This window comes from Accipiter gentilis, chromosome 34 (genome assembly GCF_929443795.1).
Source record: "Accipiter gentilis chromosome 34, bAccGen1.1, whole genome shotgun sequence".
NCBI lineage: Eukaryota > Metazoa > Chordata > Aves > Accipitriformes > Accipitridae > Astur > Astur gentilis.
Genome location: NC_064913.1, coordinates 3,650,312 through 3,672,330, shown reverse-complemented (window position 1 = coordinate 3,672,330; position 22,019 = coordinate 3,650,312). Strand labels below are relative to the sequence as shown.

Sequence of the window (22,019 nt, the reverse complement as noted above, 5' to 3'; positions counted from 1 at the left end):
GGATTAAGCATATATCTAGCAGCAGGAGCCCATTATCCTTTGACAATGTTCTGTTTCATTGACATTACATCTTCATTGTAGACAGTTTCCTTGCCATCATTAGTCCTAAAATGACTATTGGATTTCAAGGGTTTCTCCCTAATCCATAATAAGATTTACTTGCTAACAGCACAAAACAAAACAAAGATATGCTTCTATTGTTTTACTGCTGTGGAAGTCTTATTTTAAGCTATTCAGAAAAGTCAAGAATAAATCCAGATATTATAAGTATTTAAGTTTTCCTGTGTAATTCTGATTCAAGGGAAAGCCTCAGTAACTTTGTACGCTTTGGATCTTTGTTACTCATTGTGGCTTTATTCTACTTAAGCAAGCAACAATACTGTGTCAGTTCTTGCACTAAGATCTACTATCCCTTGCACAGCAAGTTTTTTCAGACCAGTTAAAGCAAATCTCAGTACAGTCCATTTTCTCCCCAAAGCGCTATGAGGGGTTCATCAGATCCCATGGGAATAAAGAGGGAGAAACCTCCATGCCAAGGTTGCCAGCAGTTCCTCTGTGATAAGTGCTAGCTAACAGAGTCAGCACTAATGTTGGGAAGTTAAAAACTCTTCCAGCATGCTGATCCCCATGGGATAATTCAACAGCTCTTCATCTGTACCAATGGCAGTCACAGTTAAATCTAAAACTCGATTTTTCCACACCCTATTAACAGCAGCATTAGAATGCAGCAGGGACCGTGCAGAGAAAAGAGCGTTTTCTGTTATCTCATAGTTATCTTTGAGGAGGTGGCCGATTTCCCTGTGAAAATTATTCTTATAGACTGCCTCTTATTTAAGGATATGCTGGTACTATCAAGTGGCGCTCTTTTTATGCTGAAATTGCTAGCAACACTTAAGAGTATTTGCATGACTCTTTCAGCTGGGAGAGCAGCTTCAATAGATACCTATTTTCCATATATGTAGAGAAGCTATGACACTTTCACCCATACTGACATGATCTGCATAAGCCATGTGGTTTCCATTAAGAAGGGTCCATACAATATAGTCAACTGTCCATTATCTTGGCTAATAGGAGAATAGAATAACCCAGATAAAGGAAAGACATGCATAATTATTGCTTCCAGATAAGAGCCAGCTCAAGTATTTCTGCACTGTGCTCCCCAGACAGACCTTGTACTTCTGTCAGAGCTTGCTAACTTTGAGTTTATTAACTCAGGCATTACCTGCATCCATCTGGTACAAGCTAGGCAGCTTGGGTGTCTCTATGATTTAATCACCCCACAAGTAATCTGCTAACTGATAATCATCTTGGCTATAATTAAATAACAACTTCCATATTCACCCTTTCATATGTGCTGATACTGATACAGCGTAGATCCAGTCATGCATGGCCACGTCAAGGTTGAATGTGGCATAATGGGGAAAGGCAAATTATGCATGAAATTCAAGAGGAGTACGTTCAAAAGACAAGGGAACACGGAAAGCACACAATGATGTAGAAGGACTTTATATTCACATCTAACAACCCGGAATTAACACAAGCACTTCCTCTCTTCTTCCCGGATAGCCCTCGCAGAGGAAGTATGCTCAGGACTGTCACAGGCAACACATGCATGAACTAGAACTACCTTTCTACATGAATAGTCAGAAGCTTGGGGGTTTTTTATTGTGTTGCAGTTACTCAGGCACGTTGAACATTTGTCAGCTGTGAGTTCTCATAATCTGTAATCTCCACAGACCTTTTAGTACTGATACATAGCCTTCCTGATCTCAGCATTGGTATATAAATTGTATTGTTCAGTCACAAGAGACACTCAGTTCTGTTACAGATATATGGGCAAAACATTGTCTTCACCACTATAGAAAGAAATACAGATTCTCTTACAAAGAAAATGAAAATGTTGCAAATAATTTTTTCTGGATTCTTATGGGAGGAAAGGGATTATAAAGAAATAAACTCAGACTTAATGAAATCAGCAACACCATTTCTTATATATTGAGGTGAATCATCTCATGGAAACAAAACCATTGCCAGGCAAGTTTTTAATGGTGTACTTATACATGACATTGTGCTGAGGAATTATATTCTGCCACATTCCATGTTGCATTTACGAATTAGCGTTGCCTTGGTTTGTCTGGACATTACAATTAGACAGAGCTACACAATGATGCAAGCTACAGGCCAAGCTGTAAAGGGAAAATTGATGGGTTTCAGAAGTTAGCCATATCATGTGATGTTACTAGACTGGCTACAGAAAACGCAACTGACAGCAAATCACAGTACCACACTTATCAAATCCCTAAATATCTGTTCATTTTGCTTAAAGCATCACATACAGTGTTTAGATCGCTGCGGAGGTCCTGGACAACATTTTCTATACTCCTGGTATCCTTCAGAATCTCAATGCTTTGCGTATATGGATTGAAATACACAGAGAAGGGACGATTGATTGATTTGGCAAAGTCCCTGAAAGAAAAAAGAAAATTAACACTTCTCTTTTTTCAACCGCTGAAGAAGAGAAAATTAGATTTTTGAGTCAAGGGAAATAATTTACCTCATCTTTTCTTTGGCTTCTTCAAAACTTTCTGAAACAAAGTAAGCTTCCTGGAAAGTAGTGATAAGGCATTCTTGCAAACAGGTTGTCTTTGGATCGAATGTTTTCACATTGGCCTTGTCAGAGAGAGCATGCTGCAAAACACAGCACAGGATCTGTTAAACTGTATTTTGATACTGCTGTGTATCTGTACAACTGTTCATATATACAGCTTTTGTATCGCTGTGCTGTAAGTTTTCCATTAGTTGGTAGCCTCTCTTGTTTTACATACAGTGGTTTTTCAGCTTGAACAGAACATATCATCTGTTACTTAAAAAAGCTCTTTTTATGAGAGTAATTTTTTTTCAAAAAATAATTATTAAAATAATAAAGAGGAGATTAGAAATGCACCTGCCATGTAGGCATACAGACCTAAATCTTCAGCCAGAAACAGCAAAGTCATCAAATAACCATTCCCTGAAAAATTATCTATACAACTACAAATATGTATGTCCCCAAAATGTCACTTAACTGGCAGAATAGATCATCATCTTGGTGGGTGAATTGAGTCTGACCAAACCATTCATATAATCCGTGCTCTACATTTTCAGGCCAAAATCATATACTCTTTTCCTGACAGCAGGTTTAAGAGTGAAACAATGCATCTGAAAAACCATTAAATAACGCCCATTTATTGGGTGCTGATGAAATGCATTATCTTTCTGCCACGTACACCTGAGCAATAATGCTCCATATAGTACTGCAAGGAAAAAATAACTAAACATGCATAGACAAGTACAGAGCAGACACTAGGAAGATGAGGCATCAAATGCTGCTACCCAGATAAGAGTTTTCCGATTAGTCTTTCTCTTTACGTTACCGGCACAAGGCACTAGAAAGGACACAGAGGTTTCAAAACTGAAAATCAGGTACTGAGACATTTACCAACACAATCTTTTTCTAGCTCCCGCTTCCACTTGAATACTTGTGTTAGCTTTTGGATCTACCTTAACTTTTAAAGCAGATGTATTTTCATTCTCAGTGCTCTGTACAGAAGTACCAGGTAAGGAAGAAGAGCATATTTAGGTCAACTTTCAACCTTCTTTAGTCCCCTAATATCTATCCATAGTGAAGATGTGCATGTAAAGCATAGAGAAATGACAGGGAGGGAGCAGATCCCTGACGTCCGAAGGTGCCTCTTATTTCTTTACTTTCTTTCTGCATGGACATTCTTTATAGCAGGGTAAGGTATTAACCTTAAGGTATTCACCACACCTTTTATCTGAGCTCTTGCTTATGCTCATTCCTAAATCCCTGTGAAAGGCTCCGAAAATATCACACTAGCTCTCAACCTGCAGTCTCCAAATAACAGGACATAAAACTGGAACAAGAACCTCTTCCTCCCACCTCCTCTCTCTCCAAAAATAATTACATGAAAAAAATAATGCATGGAATCTTAAAATGTCAGGGAATTAACTTTCTTCAGGACATGTATCTTTTCCTTCTCACAAGGTTTACTGTTTCTAGCCAGTCATCAGTTAAACAGGTTTGAAAACAAAAATCAAAACTGGTCTGTCTTAACCAGCATCCTCTTCAAAATGGATTGCAGGAACAGGCTTACCTTATTAGGCCCCTGACTATATCCCTGCTGTCACTTTCTCCTTGCAGAGCCATAATGTGGTTGAGTGCCTGTAAATTTAGGCATTTACCCTCTTCCATCGAAATGAATTTGGTTGTCTTGACTGGGAATTACAATACGCTCCCTGGAAGGCTAACTACAGATAAAAACATCTCCTCTTAAGGTGCCTTTGTACTTCCAGGTGAGACTTGATGCCTCAAATGTCTAAAGCACAACATTTTCAATCTCTGAGTGCATTGAGTGAAGTCCCGTGCAGGGAATCAAGAGGGTGACATGGGCCACATTTTCTTAGGAACTGAATCAGTAGGTGACCACTTCTGGTGCATGAATTCTCTCCTGCACTGTGACAGCTTCAACAGAAAGGGTGACAGTGTTGTGCTCTCCTCTTCGCCACCCACTAACAGCTTCTGCTGGGCCACTCCTTGGGATTTAGCCATCAGAGGCAAGAAGGGAGTCAGCCTGTGGCTCCCACCCTGTTAACAACTGCTCTAATCACCAAGCCCTAATTTTATAAAAGGGGAGAGTTTAAAGAGAAACAAAAGCTAATTCTTTATCACAGTGGATGTCACCCGAGAAAGCCTTTCTGATTATTTTCCTCAGATTATCTATATGAAATGACTCCTGCTTTCTGGATCCCAGTTTAGTTTATGCATGAGCAGAGCTGCTGCTTCACAAAGCAACTCTGCAGAGACTGGGATGCGCAGACAGCAGGAAACAGCCTGGAAACAGAGGGTTAAGAATTGAGACATATCTTCAGAGCTAGGTAATGGGTGATCTGTTATTCTTAGGATTGCAGTTTGGGAATGAAGTGCCTAAATTCTGATGAATTCCCACCCCAGATACCCATCTGCTTTCTAGGATGGTCTTTTGGCTCTTGGATCAAGTAGGCATTGTCATGGCTACCAAAGCAATGGGAAACATCTCAGCAAATCTGGATGGTGTTTTCAAATTCTGCAGCCTGGCATCTGTAAAATCTACTATCGAGTTGATATGGTGACACCAGCAGTGCCAGAGTTCAGCAACCAAACTGAGCCTGCAGACAAACCTTCAGACAGACCATAAACTGTCTAGTGTGGACTAGGATGGTCAGGACACTGACTCAAAGCTGAACTAGCAGAAACGTATCAGTGCCCTAAAATGTTGGTCCTTGGCACCCTCAACGTTATGAAGTACAGAATCTCAACAAAAAAAACTTCCTCTGGTGAGTCCAAAAGCTTTCAAGCTCAGGCCTGTATTTTTTTTAACAAGTGGTATTCACTTATGTTTTGGTTGGACATTCAGTTCTTCAGTGAACTCAGATGAGTAAGTATCCAATATGGATTTCTCCATCAGAAACCTCTTCAGTTATGCACCTCCAATGAGATGTCAAGGCTAACAATCATAGGGAAAATAGTTTTTGGTCAAATAGAGCATCTTACCATCCCGTGGATTTGTGATAACTTTCTCTAATGGCCCATTCATACAAATCGTACTGCTTATGCAAATACAGCTATTGGCGATTCTCCTTTTGTTCAAGAAACAAGAGTTTGGAGTGAAACTTCCAAATGAGTCACCACTGATTCCCAGGAAAAGCAGCAGCATCAGACAACTAGACAGCTTAAGAATTAGACGACTACGCATACTGGAAATAAGCATAACACTAAAAAAAAAAAGCCTCCACTCCCTGCTAGATCAAAGGTTAAGAGAGTGATTGAGGTACCTAACCACAGGTCTCTAGGGCCTAGGATGTCAGATGTATCTGTACAGGGATGAAAGATACAGCACAAGACCTAAAGAAGACTTAGACATTTCTGGAGTAGCAGCTGGAGAGCTGGTCAGATATACTGGAGCATCTCAGATGGCACCAGCATTTACACTGAGCAACTGTGAATCATTTTTTTGCCTCAGTCTTCACCCCTAAGTACTCCAGCTACACCCCCCAAGATGCAGAAGGCAAAGGCAGGGACGGGGAGAACAAAGAACTGCCCACTGTAGGAGAAGATGAGGTTCAAGACCATCTAAGGAACCTTAAGGTGCACAAGTCCATGGGACCTGATGAGATTCACCTGCAGGTCCTGAGGGAACTGGCAGATGAAGTGGCTAAGCCACTATCCATTGTATTTGAGAAGTCGTGGCAGTCCAGGAAGTTCCCACTGACTGGAAAAGGGAAAAAAGAAAGACCTGGGAAACTACAGGCCAGTAAGTCTCACTTCTGTGCCCAGCAAGATCATGTAGCAGATACTCCTGGAAACTATGCTGAGGCACAGGAAAAATAAGGAGGTGACTGGTGACAGCCAACATGGGCAATTAAGGGCAAATCGTGCCTGACAAATCTGGTGTCCTTTTATGACAGGGTTACAGCATTGGTGGATAAGGGAAGAACAACGGACATCATCTACCTGGATGTGTGCAAAGCATTTGACACTGTCCCACATGACATCATTGTCTCTAAATTGGAAAGACGTGGATTTGATTGATGGACTACTTGGTAGATAAGGGATTGGTTGGATGGTCACACTCAAAGAGTTGCAGTCAACAGCTCGATGTCCGAGTGGAGAGCAGTGACAAGTGGCATTCCTCAGGGGTCGGTATTGGGACTTGCTGTGTTTAAAATCTTTGTTGGCAACATGCACATGGGACTGAGTGCACCCTCTGCAAATTTGCCAACAAACCCAAGCTGTGTGGTGCAGTCCACACACTGGAGAGAAGGGATGCCATCCAGAAGGACCTTGACAAGCTTGAGAGGTGCGCCCGTGCAAATCTCATGAAGTTCAACAAGGCCAAGTGCAAGGTCCTGCAGATGCGTCAGGGCAACCCCTGGTATCAATACAGGCTGGTGGATGAAGGGATTGAAAGCAGCCCTGTGGGGAAGGACTTGAGGGTGTTGGTTGATGAGAAGTTCAACATGACCTGGCAATGTGCACTTGCAGCCCAGAAAGCCAACCATACCCTGGGCTGCATCAAAAGAAACGTGGCCAGCAGGTTGAGGGAGGGGATTCTCCCCCTCCACTCCACTCTCATGAGACCCCACCTGCAATAATGCATCTAGGGCCCTCAACATAAGAAGAATATGGACCTCTTGGAGCAAGGCCAGAGGAGGGCCATGAAAATGATCAGAGGGATGGAGCACCTCTCCTGTGAGGACAGGCTGAGAGAGTTGGGGTTGTTCAGCCTGGAGAAGAGAAGGCTCTGGGGAGACCTTACAGCAGCCTGCCAGTACCTAAAGGGCCTACAGGAAAGCCAGAGAGGGACTTTTTACAAGGGCATGTAGTGATAGGGTGAGGGGTAATGGTTTTAAACTGAAAGAGGGTAGATTTAGATTAGATGCAGGTAAGAAGTTCTTCCCTGTGAGGGTGGTGAGACACTGGCACAGGTTGCCCAGAGAAGCTGTGGCTGCCCTGTCCCTGGCAGTGTTCAAGGCCAGGTTGGATGGGGCTTTGAAGGTGGTCTAGTGGAAGGTGTCCCTGCCTGTGGCAGGGGGGTGGGAACTAGGTGATCTTTAAGGTCCCTTCCAACCCAAACCATTCTATGATTCTATGATTTCCTAAGTGACCACTACCACTGACACATGAAAAATGAGTTCGGTCTTGTAATTTTTCCTTTGAATATAAAAAATGGATTGTAATAATACAACTTGGAGCTTTTCAGTTTCACAAAAAAAAAAAAAAAAAAAAAAGGCAAAATCTTCAGCTAGCAAGGGGAAAACTTGAGACGAGTTATAAATACTGCACTGTCTGAGGAGTACAGGAGGGCAGAATAAGAACACAGGTGAGATGCTGTCTGTGTGCCAGTACTGATTTTATCACCTTGGTATTCCAGGGCGGGGGGGGGGGGGGCGGGGAACGGGGATGGATGGACAGTCTTGGAAAACCTGTTTTTCTGCTTATCTGCAACATAGGTTGCAAATCTGACAGTGTCCTGATTTTACTAGAAGTTTTTTTATTTCATCAGTATAATTTTATATATTGTTTAGACAAATAAGGAAAAGAATCTCTATTTTAAAAAAGCACTAAAATAAGCATCTGGGATCCAGGAGTTGTTTTCTCCATTGTCTTCATCCTCTTCAGAAAACAGAGCCAAAACTTGTGTTTGAATCTTTTTGGTTATGAAGGCTAATGCTGGTTCTTCTTAACATAAATTATCATTAAAATAAAGTATGACTAGATATTGTACATGACTTTAAAAATCTATGCAGAAAGATTTGAAGTCTACCTCTGTTAAATATAGAAACATATAACAGGGATATATATGACTTGATCTATAGCCAACTGAAGTTGATAGGAGACTCCTTTAATGAAAGAGTTCAAGAGAGCATCATACAAAGTAAATGGATTAAAGTTTCCAAATACATTTGGACTGCCTTTTAGAAATAGTTTTAATAATTGAAATGTACATTATTTCGGCCTTATCTCTAAGCTCCAAATATATACTGTGTAATAGTGTTAGCTAGAGTTAACCTGACTATATTAGGCAGAACATTTTATGACTAGTTACTGTATTATTTGTTTCCCCCTAGGCTTCATTTTTAATCTTTTCTTTGTTGTTATTTTGTTTTGCTTTTTTAATTTTTTTGCTTGATGCTTCCATAGCTTGCACATCAGGAGTTGCATTTTTCAGTATCCAAAATTTGAAGCCTAAATACTGAGTGGGGAAAAAGACTTGAAGGGAACCCTATATTGATAGGCTGGTGCCCACATTTCTCTAGCTTTTATAGTTCTTTGTTGCTAAAGCTGTTGACCAGATTTGCAGAGTGGAGCAGTGTGATATAGAAGCAGGGATGACTGAACAAACCATTCACTCATCTGAAAGGCCCAAATACTGCTGGCCACTTCCACCCTGCAGATAGTCTAACTCATTTATTTCTAGAAATTTCTAGAAGTTACATATAAAATTGGCCACCTTTTTGTTTTCTGTGAATACTGCTGCATTGAAAAGAGAGCTGATAGGGAGGGCAGCTGAAGAAAGGCTTTTCTTCTTCCTGACAAAAGCATATTAATATCAAATGCCTGTAAAGTCAAGGTAGCAAAATTCAACACTGAAACAAGATCTACCTTCCTAGTAACAAGGATAAATAAGTATTTGAACTTATTCATAGGAGAGACTACGGGCCCACAATCGCCGTTGTCTTAAGAATGGCAGTAGTTATCTCTGAAACGACTTCTTCACTCTGACCCCTATGAGAAGTATAGGTGTCACACACATGAGGGTCAGACTTCATGGCCATGCAGTCTGAGTCTCCTATTCATCCCCACTCACCACAGAAATAGATGGTATTGTTGTCATCATTTTCAGAGCAATTGCTGCAATCCATTAGGATTTCAGTTACAATCGGGATACTGATATCATCAGGATCTCAACTACAGTCTATTATATTAGCATTATCTTTCAGACACTTTCAGGTCAAGAAAGAAATTCCTCCTCCTCAATGGGTGCTAGAAGATAATGGTGGAGGTAAGGGAGGTTGCTTTCCCAGGAAACGTCAGAGACCAGCAATAGCTTGATGCAAGGCTGTGCATCAATGTCATGAGTGCCCAGACACTCTCCTTCCTAAGCACCTGCCTGATGTATGAAGAAGCACACTCATTGCCAGGTTTCTGGTCTAGAAACAGCTTCTCCCATGGTCAGATTTGCAGAAAACTTAGCAGTTCTTTGCACTTTTTTCCTTACCTTTTAACTTCTTTTCCACCCTGGAGCACAGTCCCACAAAGACTTTCTGGACATTTTTCAGCTTATCTGTTCCTTCATGGAGACTATGGCTATTTGTGTTATGGTGCTGTTCTGTGCCTGCAGCACACAAGTGCTTAGTCTCTCAATAACTGAAATGTCTAACTTAAGTCCCTATGCTCAGTATATGCAAGATCTGGTGAAATTTAATAGCTTATGATACACAGGAGGTCAAACCAGATGATCTAATAGTCCCTTCTGGCTTCACATCTATGAAATATATATGTAGTATAATAGGAAAGTATATAATATTATTGATTTATGGCAAAATTATTATGATATATAGCTGTACCTTTGAAGCAGATCAATATAGTCCATTAATGTGCACATTATTTAATTTTTACTATTGCTTTTCAAAAGGATTATTCTTTGCATTTATACTCTGAGATTATTGCTAAGTGAAGAACACAGATTTGGGATCAAAAATGTGTGGTAACAAAATATGCACACTTGACAAGAATAATGTGTTTGTTTATGACATTGATGGTAGAAGATTTATTATGTTTATGACTATTCATTTCCTCGCTTTTATGCCCATAGATTTTGTAAATGATCTGATAGGTATTTTCAGGGTCATAACCTAATGACTGTAACTGTTAGTTTAAATAAAAGGCCTGATTCTCTGCACAATGTTGCACAGAATTTGGGGCTCAGCACTGAATGTTGTTGGGCCAGAGGAAAACAAGTGGGACATGTTAATCTCTTTGCATTTAACCACCTTTGCACTGTGGGTATAAAATATTGCCAGGCTGATACAGAATGCTTCTGTGGCTGAAGTACACACAGAACTTAGAGCAACTGTAATGCAATCAAAGAAAAAATATTGGAGAAGGTAATTTTCTTCACCCTTTTTTCTACTAATGAAAGAATAGCAATTCGACTAATGAACTTCACCATGAATATTCTCAGTTAGAGGTGAAACAAACAGCAAAAGAGACTGAGATGCTTCTGTTAAACTGCTAGGTAGTTCACTGAAAGCCAGCCCAGGAGGTGGGAAGATGTTTAAACACAAATAAACAGGAGACCTGTTGCAAAACAGTTTGTAAATACTATTCTGTATATGCGTTCTAAAACCAAACGTTTACCTGAAAAGCCACCAAGAGTTCATTTGGGTCCCAGAAAATAGCACTTCCCTCTCTCCTTCCCCTTCCCTCCCATCTTGCCAACAGAGAGATGTATTATGTCCCAAAATACTACACTTGTGACAAAATACCTTTTGCTTGTTCTCTGTGTTTTCTAGGTGTTAAAAAGAGGCAATAAATGATCCACTACAACTACTCACACCGTGCAAGGTTAAACACTTTCACCTTTGTAAGAACAGGGCTCTATGTATTGTCACATAGGCATGTACTTCAAGTGTAGCATGAATTTATATGCATCCCTTAATTTTAAATACGATTAATCTACTGAATCAGGAACTTAATAAATGTTGTTCTTCTAATATCAATAACAAATACACTGAAATACACTGGATTACTTACAACAGAATCATGTCTGATTTCAAAACTTTTTCATGTGTATTAAAAATACAAGTTTCTCTTCTAAACAAAGCTTTCAGAGCCCAAGGCACCCTTACCTGTTAGAACCTATAAGCCTCCTTTTACAAGAAATGCAAATTCAAACAGAAATAAGTTCTGTAGTTTATAGTTGCTTTAGTACTTCAGGCCTTATAAATACATTTCGTACTTCAAGTGCCAGCTGATATTTCAAACAAAGCTTTTAGGTCAATACCACATTTTAAAATAAGTAAGCTTTTTATCTTGAGAACTTTAACTGTTATTTGAAAATCAAAATATTTACATTCAACTATAATTTTTTTAACATTAAAATAAAGTTGATTCTGCTTTAACGGCACCTACCTTTAATTCGCCAATAGAAGACAGAAGTCCTGCCCCATAAGCACGCAGTTGTCCTTCTTGCTTGCAAAGGCCAAATTCAATCGTAAAAAAATAGCACTGTAAAACATACAGATATACAGGTACATATAGTGTAGTTACAAACAGGCACTTCAGCAATGACGATCGGTACCATATTCACTTGATTGCTGCACTTCTTCAGAATTTCAGGTCTTTAATATAAATTCAGATAAAGTATGTTATTACTGCTATGTACCTTAAATGTCATGTTCTGCAGTAAGGGAGCTTTGCACAAAAATGTGAGATTCTGCTTTTTATCTCAGCACCCAAGCAGTTCACAGGAATGGCCAGTTAGGAACAGACAAGCAAGATCATTTAGGTATCAAAGGCGGTGATATTAATCTGCAGAGATTTTTGAAGCCTTCTCAAATAAATGAGATGCCTTAAAATAAAATCCTGCAAGGTAGTTGGTCTGCATGTCTAGGAACCTCTGAAGATCTCTGAGATCTAGTTTAGAGCACTCAGCCTTAAGCTCAAGCTGATGCCACTTTGAAGTTTGTCATGTATTTAAGTGCTGTCTTGAGTTAGAATGAACTTACTTATCTGTATGTGCTTAAGGGCCTTCTTGAGCCAAGGCCTTAGTTTTACCTAGATTTTACTCTGTCATAAATGAAAAACTAGTATGGCACTTGGCTTCTTAAATTACAGAAAGAAAATCACAGTCAGTCGAATGAGTTCACTTGACCAATCCATTACAATTGTTCTTTACATCTACATTCAAACGGGTAATACATCTGAGCTGTAAAACTGATGAGAAGCTGTGAAAGACGTGCTAAATCAGCGTAACAGTACTGTATCCAACTTTGCTGCATCCACTCAACAAAATTAAATATTAGGAAGACTGTAAGAAGCGTACATAGCCCATTGTCCACTAAACACAAAAGACAACAGTCACTTCTGCTCCCACGGTACTGAATTTTAGTTTGGTTTTGTTATGACACATCAAGATTGTTTTTTGATGTTAAATCAAACAGTTGAGATAAAGCTAGTAACTATTTCTACATATGAAGGTTTTAGGAAGTTGATTTCTAACTTATACAAAAATACTGTGCATATATATATACACACACACCCCTGTATACGTGTGTGTGTTCATTACATTATCTGACAATTTCAGGTTTTGTGCAAAGGGACATAACTCCACTGAACCTAACAGATTTACATGTCTTTGCAGGAAATATGAATTTAGGATAAGAAACAACCCAGCGTGTGATACTAAATCTTAAGTTTTTCTCAATAACTTGAGAATGGATCCTAACACAATGATTTTTTTAAATCCATTTCCTCCTTAAACCCCCACTCTTCCAGGCTAAGTATCATACCAAATGCAAAAGGGCAGAAATTAACAGCATTTTTAAGTTCAACAAATGTTTAGAAATTGATAAATTATTCATTTCTCTGCCACTCATAAACGTTTCTGTAGAGCTAGTGATTCATGCAGCATGGCACTATGTAGAAGGGTGTAATAATAAAGAATAAAAACATGAGTCCTGTGTCTGATCCAAACCTGCTAAGTCAACTGGGAAGAAGGAAAGGTTGTAGTGGATTCAAATGTCTTGAGTCAGATTCCATCACAGCAGTCAAAGGCACAGATATCCACAAGAGAATGTGAAAGCACAACATTGTCAAACAAACAAACAAAAAAAGCAAAGTTCCACCTCTGGCTTTGCTATTGACTTGGATAAGCCAAGCTGGCATAAAAATTTTCATTAGGTGCCATCAGCTGGTGTCATCACTTGGAGGAAGGCCAAGACAACTGGTCACAAAGGCATCACTGTAGGAATGATGAGTGAAGCCGAGAGACCTACTACCAAGGAGAGTACAAACTTAGCTTCCCTGCCTAAATATTTTGCCAGAAAAACCTCCAGGAGGCTACAGTCCTGCATGCTGCCACTGTCAGTAATGAACCACTCAGCTTTACACTTAAATCTCACTAACATCTTTGAATTTGCCCCTTCCCCCTCAACTCTCCTAAAAAAGCCCATCAAGTAGTATTTCTTATGCTCTGAACATGAACACTCTGACAGATACATAGCAGGACTATGGTCCTGATAAGACACAGTGATCACAGTCATTTTCATTCTTAAAACCAACAGCAGCTAAAATGGGGGGGGGGGGTCTGTTATAGACCTGTAAAGGCAGCCATGACTTTGTCCCTGTATGTGGGATACCTTTACTGCAGACCTTCCTCAGGCTGACAAGGACCAAACCAATGTCATGCTGCTCCCAGGAGAATGCCCACTTGGTAATCTATAGGGCCAGCAGAGGGAAGGAAGAAAAATGCTCTGCGCTCCCCTGAGGATGTATACTCATGGGGAAGGGAAGGGGCAGAAGGCAGAGAGCTAACACTGGTACAGGAAAGAGCAATCCCCACTGCCTGGGCATAGGCTGTTCACAAGACAGAGGGAGACCTCGATTTCACCTCCTCCTTGACAGATAGACAGCATGCAGAGAGGAAGCTTTTTTTACTTAAGTTCAAAAATTATTATAATTGTTCCTATTATAAAAGGGAGTCATATTTATGAGCCAACACTTGCTGATGAGAGGCTATCTTCAGTATTGATAAGACTTGCACTTTCAGTGTAACTAACTCAAATAAAACGCATATAAAATGACCAGATGATAAAATACATCTGCCTGCTACTAACTTGTGGTATTAAGCTATAGCATTACAAAAAGCCCTTCAAATGAAAAGCTGATTTTTCTAATAAACTTGCCGTATACAACAACTACAATTTCTGTATTTAAGAAAGCTCTGCTTAGCTAAGAAAATGAGATAGCTCACCCAATGCTGCCATCTTCAGATCATCAGTCAACAATACACGATTCCCCCCACCCTCCCACTCAGGCATGCAGAGGTGCATTACGAGACTCCACACGCTTTGGCAAGCTGTGCTCTCAAGTCTACAAACATAGAGGCATACTGGTAAGGAGGTTAAATGTTAACTATATAGAGATATTTTTTATTGACCAGATGCGAAAATACCCGCACTATATGACTCTCTTTGTATGGTAAACTACACTGACTGCGGTGTTCTATATTATATACAGGATAACTGCACTGGAGTGGGAATGACTGAACAAAGAAATGGCTGTTGAGATGAATACATTTTTTAAAGCCTCATCTGAAGGCAAATAGCTGATTATTACATTGCTGTTACATGTAGGCTGGTAGATGCAAGCACAAATGGGGGCAAGCAGGCTCTCCTGTTCCGATTTCAAATCTTGGACCTGTCTCTGGCATACACACCAGCCTGCAGCCCCAGACACGCGGCTCCTCTACAAGCTACAGCAATAACCTGTCGTCTCCCTTTACTCCCAGTTCCACCTCATTTTTGGGGTGAAGTGTGGCTTTGCTACACCTTACAGGTAGGCTCTTGAAGTGGGAAGTCCATGTTGTCTAAATTCTGTAGTTCTCGAAGAGCCTTCCTCTAAAATGCCGCTCTGTTAGCTAAATCAGCAATATAAGATGAAGAATCAAAGTGCCCAGTGAAGGATTAAAAATAATTTTTAAGCCAAGAGACATCAATATAATGATCAAGACTGTGCCAGGAGCACAAGACAGCATACAATATGATTTTAATTCACTTCGTTTATTTAACAAAAGTATATGAAAGATACTATACAGTCATGATCCTGAAACACTGTCTACATGGGTTCAAAAATTAGTAAATAGATCCACAGATGAAAATCCTATTAAGGACTATTAAATACTAATATAGCAGCTCTCTTCCTTCAGAGTACCTGAATCGAAAGTCATTGGCAACTAAAGCAGTATACGAGGAAAATATCACCACCATATGGCTTCAGACCTACACTGTCCTCCAGATGTGTGCAATTTGCCAGTGTCAGAGACAAGATTCTGGGGTACCTGGTCTGGCCCACTATATGTGCAATTCTAAGAGTCAGATCAGTTGTCCCACTATTGACAGGAAAGATACAGAACAGATTAAGCCCTGGCAAACTCCAAGCTTGGTCTCCAGGGTAAACACAATATCTATTCTTCATGTTCAGGTACTCTCCTGCATTATAAACTGGACCACCAAAAAGAAAAAAAAAAAATCAGTGACAGCTATGACAGCTAATAAAAAAACCCATTCGTTATTCAAGTGTGTTTGTTTAGACATTTCCAAAGGCAGGAAAAAAGGTCTGATAAGCTCAATTCCCCTCATCTGACTGGTTTCTAAGGCTTTGAAAATCATTCCTCACAACACATCATTTTGCATTTGGGAGTCTCCCTCCTGGGACCTGTGCAAACAGCTTGTGCAGATGTTGGGTGCTGATGTCACAGAGTCAGTACTTCAAAATCTGACTTGTCCATAAAAAGGCCTTTCAAGCCATTCAACTTCACTTAGTTTTCTTATGGTATAGCTGAGACACCAATATTAGTGTTCACTTGGCAATTTTCAGCATGATGTATAACATCAGATTTTATCTGTTCTCTAAAAGTACCTTGTAAAGATGTTGTCAGGATGAGTCCTGAGAACACCAACCATGTCAAGAGCTGATTCATTTGCACTCCCTGTTGCAAGGGGGAAGGAGAGATTGAGTAACTGCATGACTACAACCCTAGCACAGGACAGGAATATTCACCGCTACAGGAACTGTTAATGGAATGGGGCTACAGCACCAAGCTGACACATAGCAGCACAATCACTTTTTATATATATAAAATTGTTGCCATAAAGACAATACAACTACTCATGTGCATAAATACTAGGCAAGACAAGTGCCAAATAAATACCTTTAAGAAAACATCTTTACATTCTTTCTACTGGATTTAAGATTCAAAGGATATCTGAATGGACGGACCACTCAATTCAGATGCATGCGATATGTTCACAATATGCAAAGATTCATTCCTTTTTCTTTAGAAGGAAACCTTTGATATTTTAGCTCTGAAGTTATTCACCTAGAGATTAAATTTCTCATATAGTTGTAATTATCTCCTAAGAAGACAGTTACAACTGAAAGACTTTCAAAAATCCCATTGTCAGAAATTAATCCTAAGAATTAATGAAGTAAAGGTGTTTCCTTTCTCCCTGTAAAAGTTGCCCAAATTGCAAGCAAATGTTGATTCAGAGACATCAGTGACTCCCGTTTGTGCTTGCTTTCTTCATTCAGAGCTGGTGCAAATAGATTTGTGAATAGTTGCTTATTTTTCAATCTCAAGGACATCAATAGTCACCAAAAAAACAGCTGGCATTTCACATTTGACTGAATTATTCAAAATTCACAGTCTGTTGAGTAGTATCAGGAATGCTCCACTACAAGAAACAGATAGATGTAACACAGGTAACCCAGGCAACTAGCCAGTACAGCCCAATGTTGGAGTCCAGACATCAAGCAATACAGGCTATTTGACAGCTATTCATGCGGGAACATTATTGAGTAGAAACGCAGGGAGATTTTTGAACAACAAATAAATCTCATGATGAGCTTGTGAATAGATCAAAAGCAGAAAAGAAGTAAAATTCAATGGCTAAGTCTCTCATTATAGATGATTCGCCTACCTCCAACCAAGGCAGTGACCCTATTCACAGCCAACAGCATTTCTAAATAAGAAAACAAAGTTTAATTTTTCAGAGTTACCTTCTTGAAGTATTTTTTTTAGTATGCCACTTTGAAATGTATCTAGGCTCACTGAAATGAGGTTTCCTTCAGGGATTTCAAAGTGTATATATTTAACAATATTCTCCTTTTTCCCTCATGTGACTGCTTTGCATTCAGACCTTTCACTAAGGGTGAAGGCTTGGATCAATCTCTTTATAAACAGAAGTTTGAGTATATGTGGTGCTGCCCATTGGAGCAATCGGGGATAGATGCACACCAGCCTTTGCATTGCTGTTGACAGCCGTAGCACACAGTATCACTACATGGAAATTCCTCTAATGCAGAGGCTTGACATATTCAGAGAAAGCACAAACTACAGTGAGCACAGGGGGGCTTAACCCCTTGTGAATACTTCAAAATTAATGTTTCTCTTTTCAGGAGTTCCTGGAGAGAAGCTCATAATGTTAACCAAAATAAAATTGTCATAATGAGTTTGTAAGGAAGCAGAAAATGTACCTCAAGCAACACAATGCTATAGTGGTATCAGTAAGGAGGTAACTTTATACCTCCAACACTAGGGAGCCCAACTAAGGCAAGACAATGTGTATGGCAGTTACCTGCCTTGCAGGTGCAAGATGGCTTCTGGAATAAGATCTGGAGGACATCCCTACTAACACCTTTGTGTCTCTTGAGAGAAAGTGTCTTTCTATTGTTCATTCTCACATGAAGGAGGCCCTCTTGCTACTTTGAAGAGCAGGCAGAGAGAATGGAGGATGAAGCACTTCTGGGATCTTTCTGCTGCTGCCACTCCAGAAGAAGTTAGTTCCCACAGAGTATCACACTCCATGTTTGAATTACTCGTAAATAATCTGAATTTAGGCTTGCTCTGCACAAAGATGATGTCTGTCCACCCCTCTCGTTTTATCTCAGTTGGAAACCTCAGAGACCTTTGGGGCTGCAGAATCAGGAAGCTCAACACTTAAGCAGAAAGTGTTTCTGTGTAAAAGGCCAGTGTTTCCTGGCAAGGCAGCAATTCCCCTCCACCAAAGCTCGTGGTCAGAGAGATGATGTGAAAAATCAATCCCACAAAAGCACACTTGCCTCAACTTGCTCAACACTGTCAGGGAAAGAACTCCTAGTTTTTTCAACATAATTAATTAATAGTGCTGAAGCTTAATATGCAGCTAAGAAGTGACATCATTGAAACTACGAACTGCTGCTTAGATCATTTGTTAAACGTAGGTCATTGAAACCCTAATGCTTTACCCTTCCTATTTCCCCTTCCCTATCATTTGACTCTTATGTTGAACAACTTCTAAAACCTGGGGTTTAAGGTTTATTAGTTTCATATGGAGTTATTAAGAACAAATGATGTGCACTAATGAGCCATTCCCTTTCCACTTTATTTTACAACATGTAACATGAATTCATGTTCAGCGCTCCCTACGGTAGCTGAAGTGAATAGTTGCTTATTTCTTTTTCAAGCTGTTGCTTCAAATTTCAGCCATCTAGAGATTCCACACAGTTAACGTTAAGAGGCACAGCCACATCTTTCAACATGTTAGCTGGGACTCCAAAAGATGGGGTCCTCTGAAAGTGAAACTAAAGAGAAAAAGAAAAAAAGCTGAGTAAACACATGTCACTGCTGTCCAACCACACTCTTCAGTCTATGCTGCCTCATGTGACACACTCAATCCACCATGACCCTTCACAATTAACAGGCTGCAAGCAGGGACTGTCTTTAGGGCCTTGCCATTCCTGTTTTCCAGATCTTTGTCCTGCTACTTTTTCAAATGAGGACTTTGCATTAACAAAACCTATCAAAGCAAGAACAGTCTTGATTTTATATACTACATGGGCACGGTCTAACACCCCAGAAGTGCTCCCTCAACATTGTGGTTTATGCTACAGCTTGGAGAGTATGACTCCTCTAGCAAAGAGCCAAGGACTTGAACACTGACAGGTTGGCATGACCCAGACGAGAGCAGAATTTGGAACAAATACACATATGAGAGATCATTTAGCTGTCCTTCGCTTGACAGCATTCCCATTTTACGGGGAGTCATCAACCCTAGGACTGTTGCCCCAGTCGTGAACTGCATTGCTTAGAAGAATACCCAGACAAGAACAACCTCAGACACTTTTCTTCCTCCAGCATCCAGAGCCAGCATCTCTAAAAGCCTAGCCCAGCCCTCAGGACCTGTTTCCCACAGTAACCCACAGACCTCACCAGTGGTCCAACATAGTTTCTCCTTCTCTAAAATGACCAACTTCCACTCCCCAACAAGCATGCTAAGAAGGAGACTCAGAAGAGAAGGCATAAACTTGCAATACCCCCTGAAATACCAAGAAAACCTCTTCAGGCTGGGGAGGCAGAGTCTTTCTGAACATGCTGCAATGCTCTAAGGAAGCTGCATATGGGGAGAACTGGCACCAGTCTCTCCCATTTATTCTGGGAGAAGCTTCTGAAAGACTGGTAAGGCAAATCCACAGATTAACAAGAAGCAAAGGTGCAGCAACAAATCACAGTACAGGCAATCCTCATTTTTATAAGCAGAGAGTTTACTCAGTCACTGCCCTATGCCAGTCCACAGTCAGAATTCATTACTGCAGGCTGCAAGGCCTCTTTAATAACCATCCTTGGCCAGCCCAGAGACAGACCCCCAGTGTTCTCCCTAACAGACATACCCCTGGGAAAGGCACCAGGCATATGTGGTGCTTCTCATGATGCCATTCCCTAGAGCAGGCTGTGTCCCCCCTGACTGCCAGGCCAATTACTGCATATGGCAACTGCACTGCAAGGAGTGATGCAGAAGAGCCACTGAGTCTCCCATGACATTTTATCCGAGGAGGGGTATGAGATTCTTGTGTATATGATCAGCAGCAAAAGTCCTAATGTATCTGCTAATGAGGGGAAGTCATATCTTCAGAAATGGGAGCAGCATCCTGGGGCTGGAAGCATCTCAGAACTTTTGCAAGCCCTGAAATTGCGGGGACAGAAACATAGTGAAAAGGCAGGGACAACTGGCCAGCAAACTTTTAAAATTCTTATTTCAAGGAAAAATTGCACAATTTCTTTGCAGTCATATCTATTTCAAATTTATTTTTGAGGAGCAAAAAGCGTAGGACTTCACTCCAAAAATAAGAGCATCCACACTAATTTTCTAAACATTTAAAAAAGAAAATTAGCTTCTGGCATCTATTTACTGAAAACTGATTTAATAGCTAAGACTTGTTTTCAAACATCACAGTTTCCAACAGCAACACTGCATTTAAACTCAATGTTCTTTTAATCACATAAATGCAAAGGGACTCCCAAAAGCTTTTGTGGCTTTTAATACATTTGCTTAACCTGCCTTGCAAAAAAACTCAAAAGAAGATAGTAGGCATCAGCACAAAAGTGTAAGTTCTATTCATGTCAAGCTGACAGACACATCAAAGAAGAAAAGTAGCTCAGGGAATTTTAAATATATATTAATTTTGCTACTAAAAATATATCCAAATTGAAGATGTTTTTCACAGCCCCAAACAAAATCTTTTTCAAGTATACTTGAGCATCAACTTGTAGCTCCCTGATTTTCAGCAGTGAGGGCATGTAAAATGAATCTATCATAACCACAGAGCAGTCAACTGAGTCACCATCGAGTTACTTGCCAGAACTCTATAAACACAAAGCAAATCACACGAACATGTATTCAGCAAGGTGGAAAAAAGTTATACTGAACATGTACCTGTGAGCAGAGAGATCACAGCTCTTCACTGTACTGAAGTCCAAGGAATTTACAGTGGCTGTGGCCTAGAAGTGACTTACCAAACGTGAAGATCACTCTGAAATGGTCGCTAGTTATCAGGCTCCCACTGATATGCAAGATTTCTGTGATCATATAGGTCCTAAATTCATTGCAGATGTATAATATGGATCTGTTCATAAGTTAGTACGTTTATTCAAAGTTGAAAAATTAATCCTATAAAGTTGTTTACATTCTAGAAATGTAAAATGTCTTGTTGAACTATGATTTTAGCTACTTTTGTATAGTCAAACTATATAATTGTAACAATTACAGCCTACTGATTCAAAGGAGGGAAGAAAAGCCTTTAGAAAGAGAACAATATGTTTTATGGGGGGGGGAAACGAATAATCTGGGAGTACCCACTCTTTCCAGCATGTCTTGAAAAAGCTATGCGTTCAAACTGTTTTATCTAACACTATTGGTAGACACCATCTTTATCGATGCCACAATGATGATCTATAGAAAGTTCTCTATAATATACAGAAAATAGAAAGCTTACAGATGCTAACTGAAACAAGGTGACCTTGTCAAAACTAATGCTTTGTCTGGTGCAAAAGCAAAATCCCAAATCAAGCCTGAACCTAACAAACAGATTGAGGGAGTGGGGGAGTTGTTCAAAGTGTGCCTGAAATTGCACCATCATGTTGGTGTTCTGTTGACTCTGCACTACAACAACTTCAGCCACAGCTGCAATCAAACCAGAACAACCAAAATTAAGAGACACGAGGCCCTTTTCTGTAAATTTTTCTTCATCTTCAACAATGCTCTCAGGTTTTGAGTATTTGTTTTAATTTTCCAAAATCATCAACAAATAAAAAAACCCTTTATACAATAACATCAGAAGCCCTGCCAGCTCTAAGAAGTAGCTAACAGAGTTTGTTGCA

At 40.0% G+C, this 22,019-nt stretch overlaps 1 protein-coding gene across 1 annotated transcript in view; it reads right to left on the bottom strand.

Moving 5' to 3' along the window:
* Positions 1-2,077: 2,077 nt before the first annotated feature.
* The window catches only part of TPH2 (tryptophan hydroxylase 2), a 51,375-nt gene continuing 31,433 nt past the window's right edge, over positions 2,078-22,019 (bottom strand). The window contains exons 9-11 of the mRNA XM_049792060.1: positions 11,735-11,830; positions 2,555-2,688; positions 2,078-2,466 (exon numbers count right to left, since the gene is read on the bottom strand). Coding sequence (XP_049648017.1) covers positions 2,292-2,466; positions 2,555-2,688; positions 11,735-11,830 — 405 coding nt within the window. The 3' untranslated portion in view covers positions 2,078-2,291. The remainder of the gene's footprint in view (positions 2,467-2,554; positions 2,689-11,734; positions 11,831-22,019) is intronic.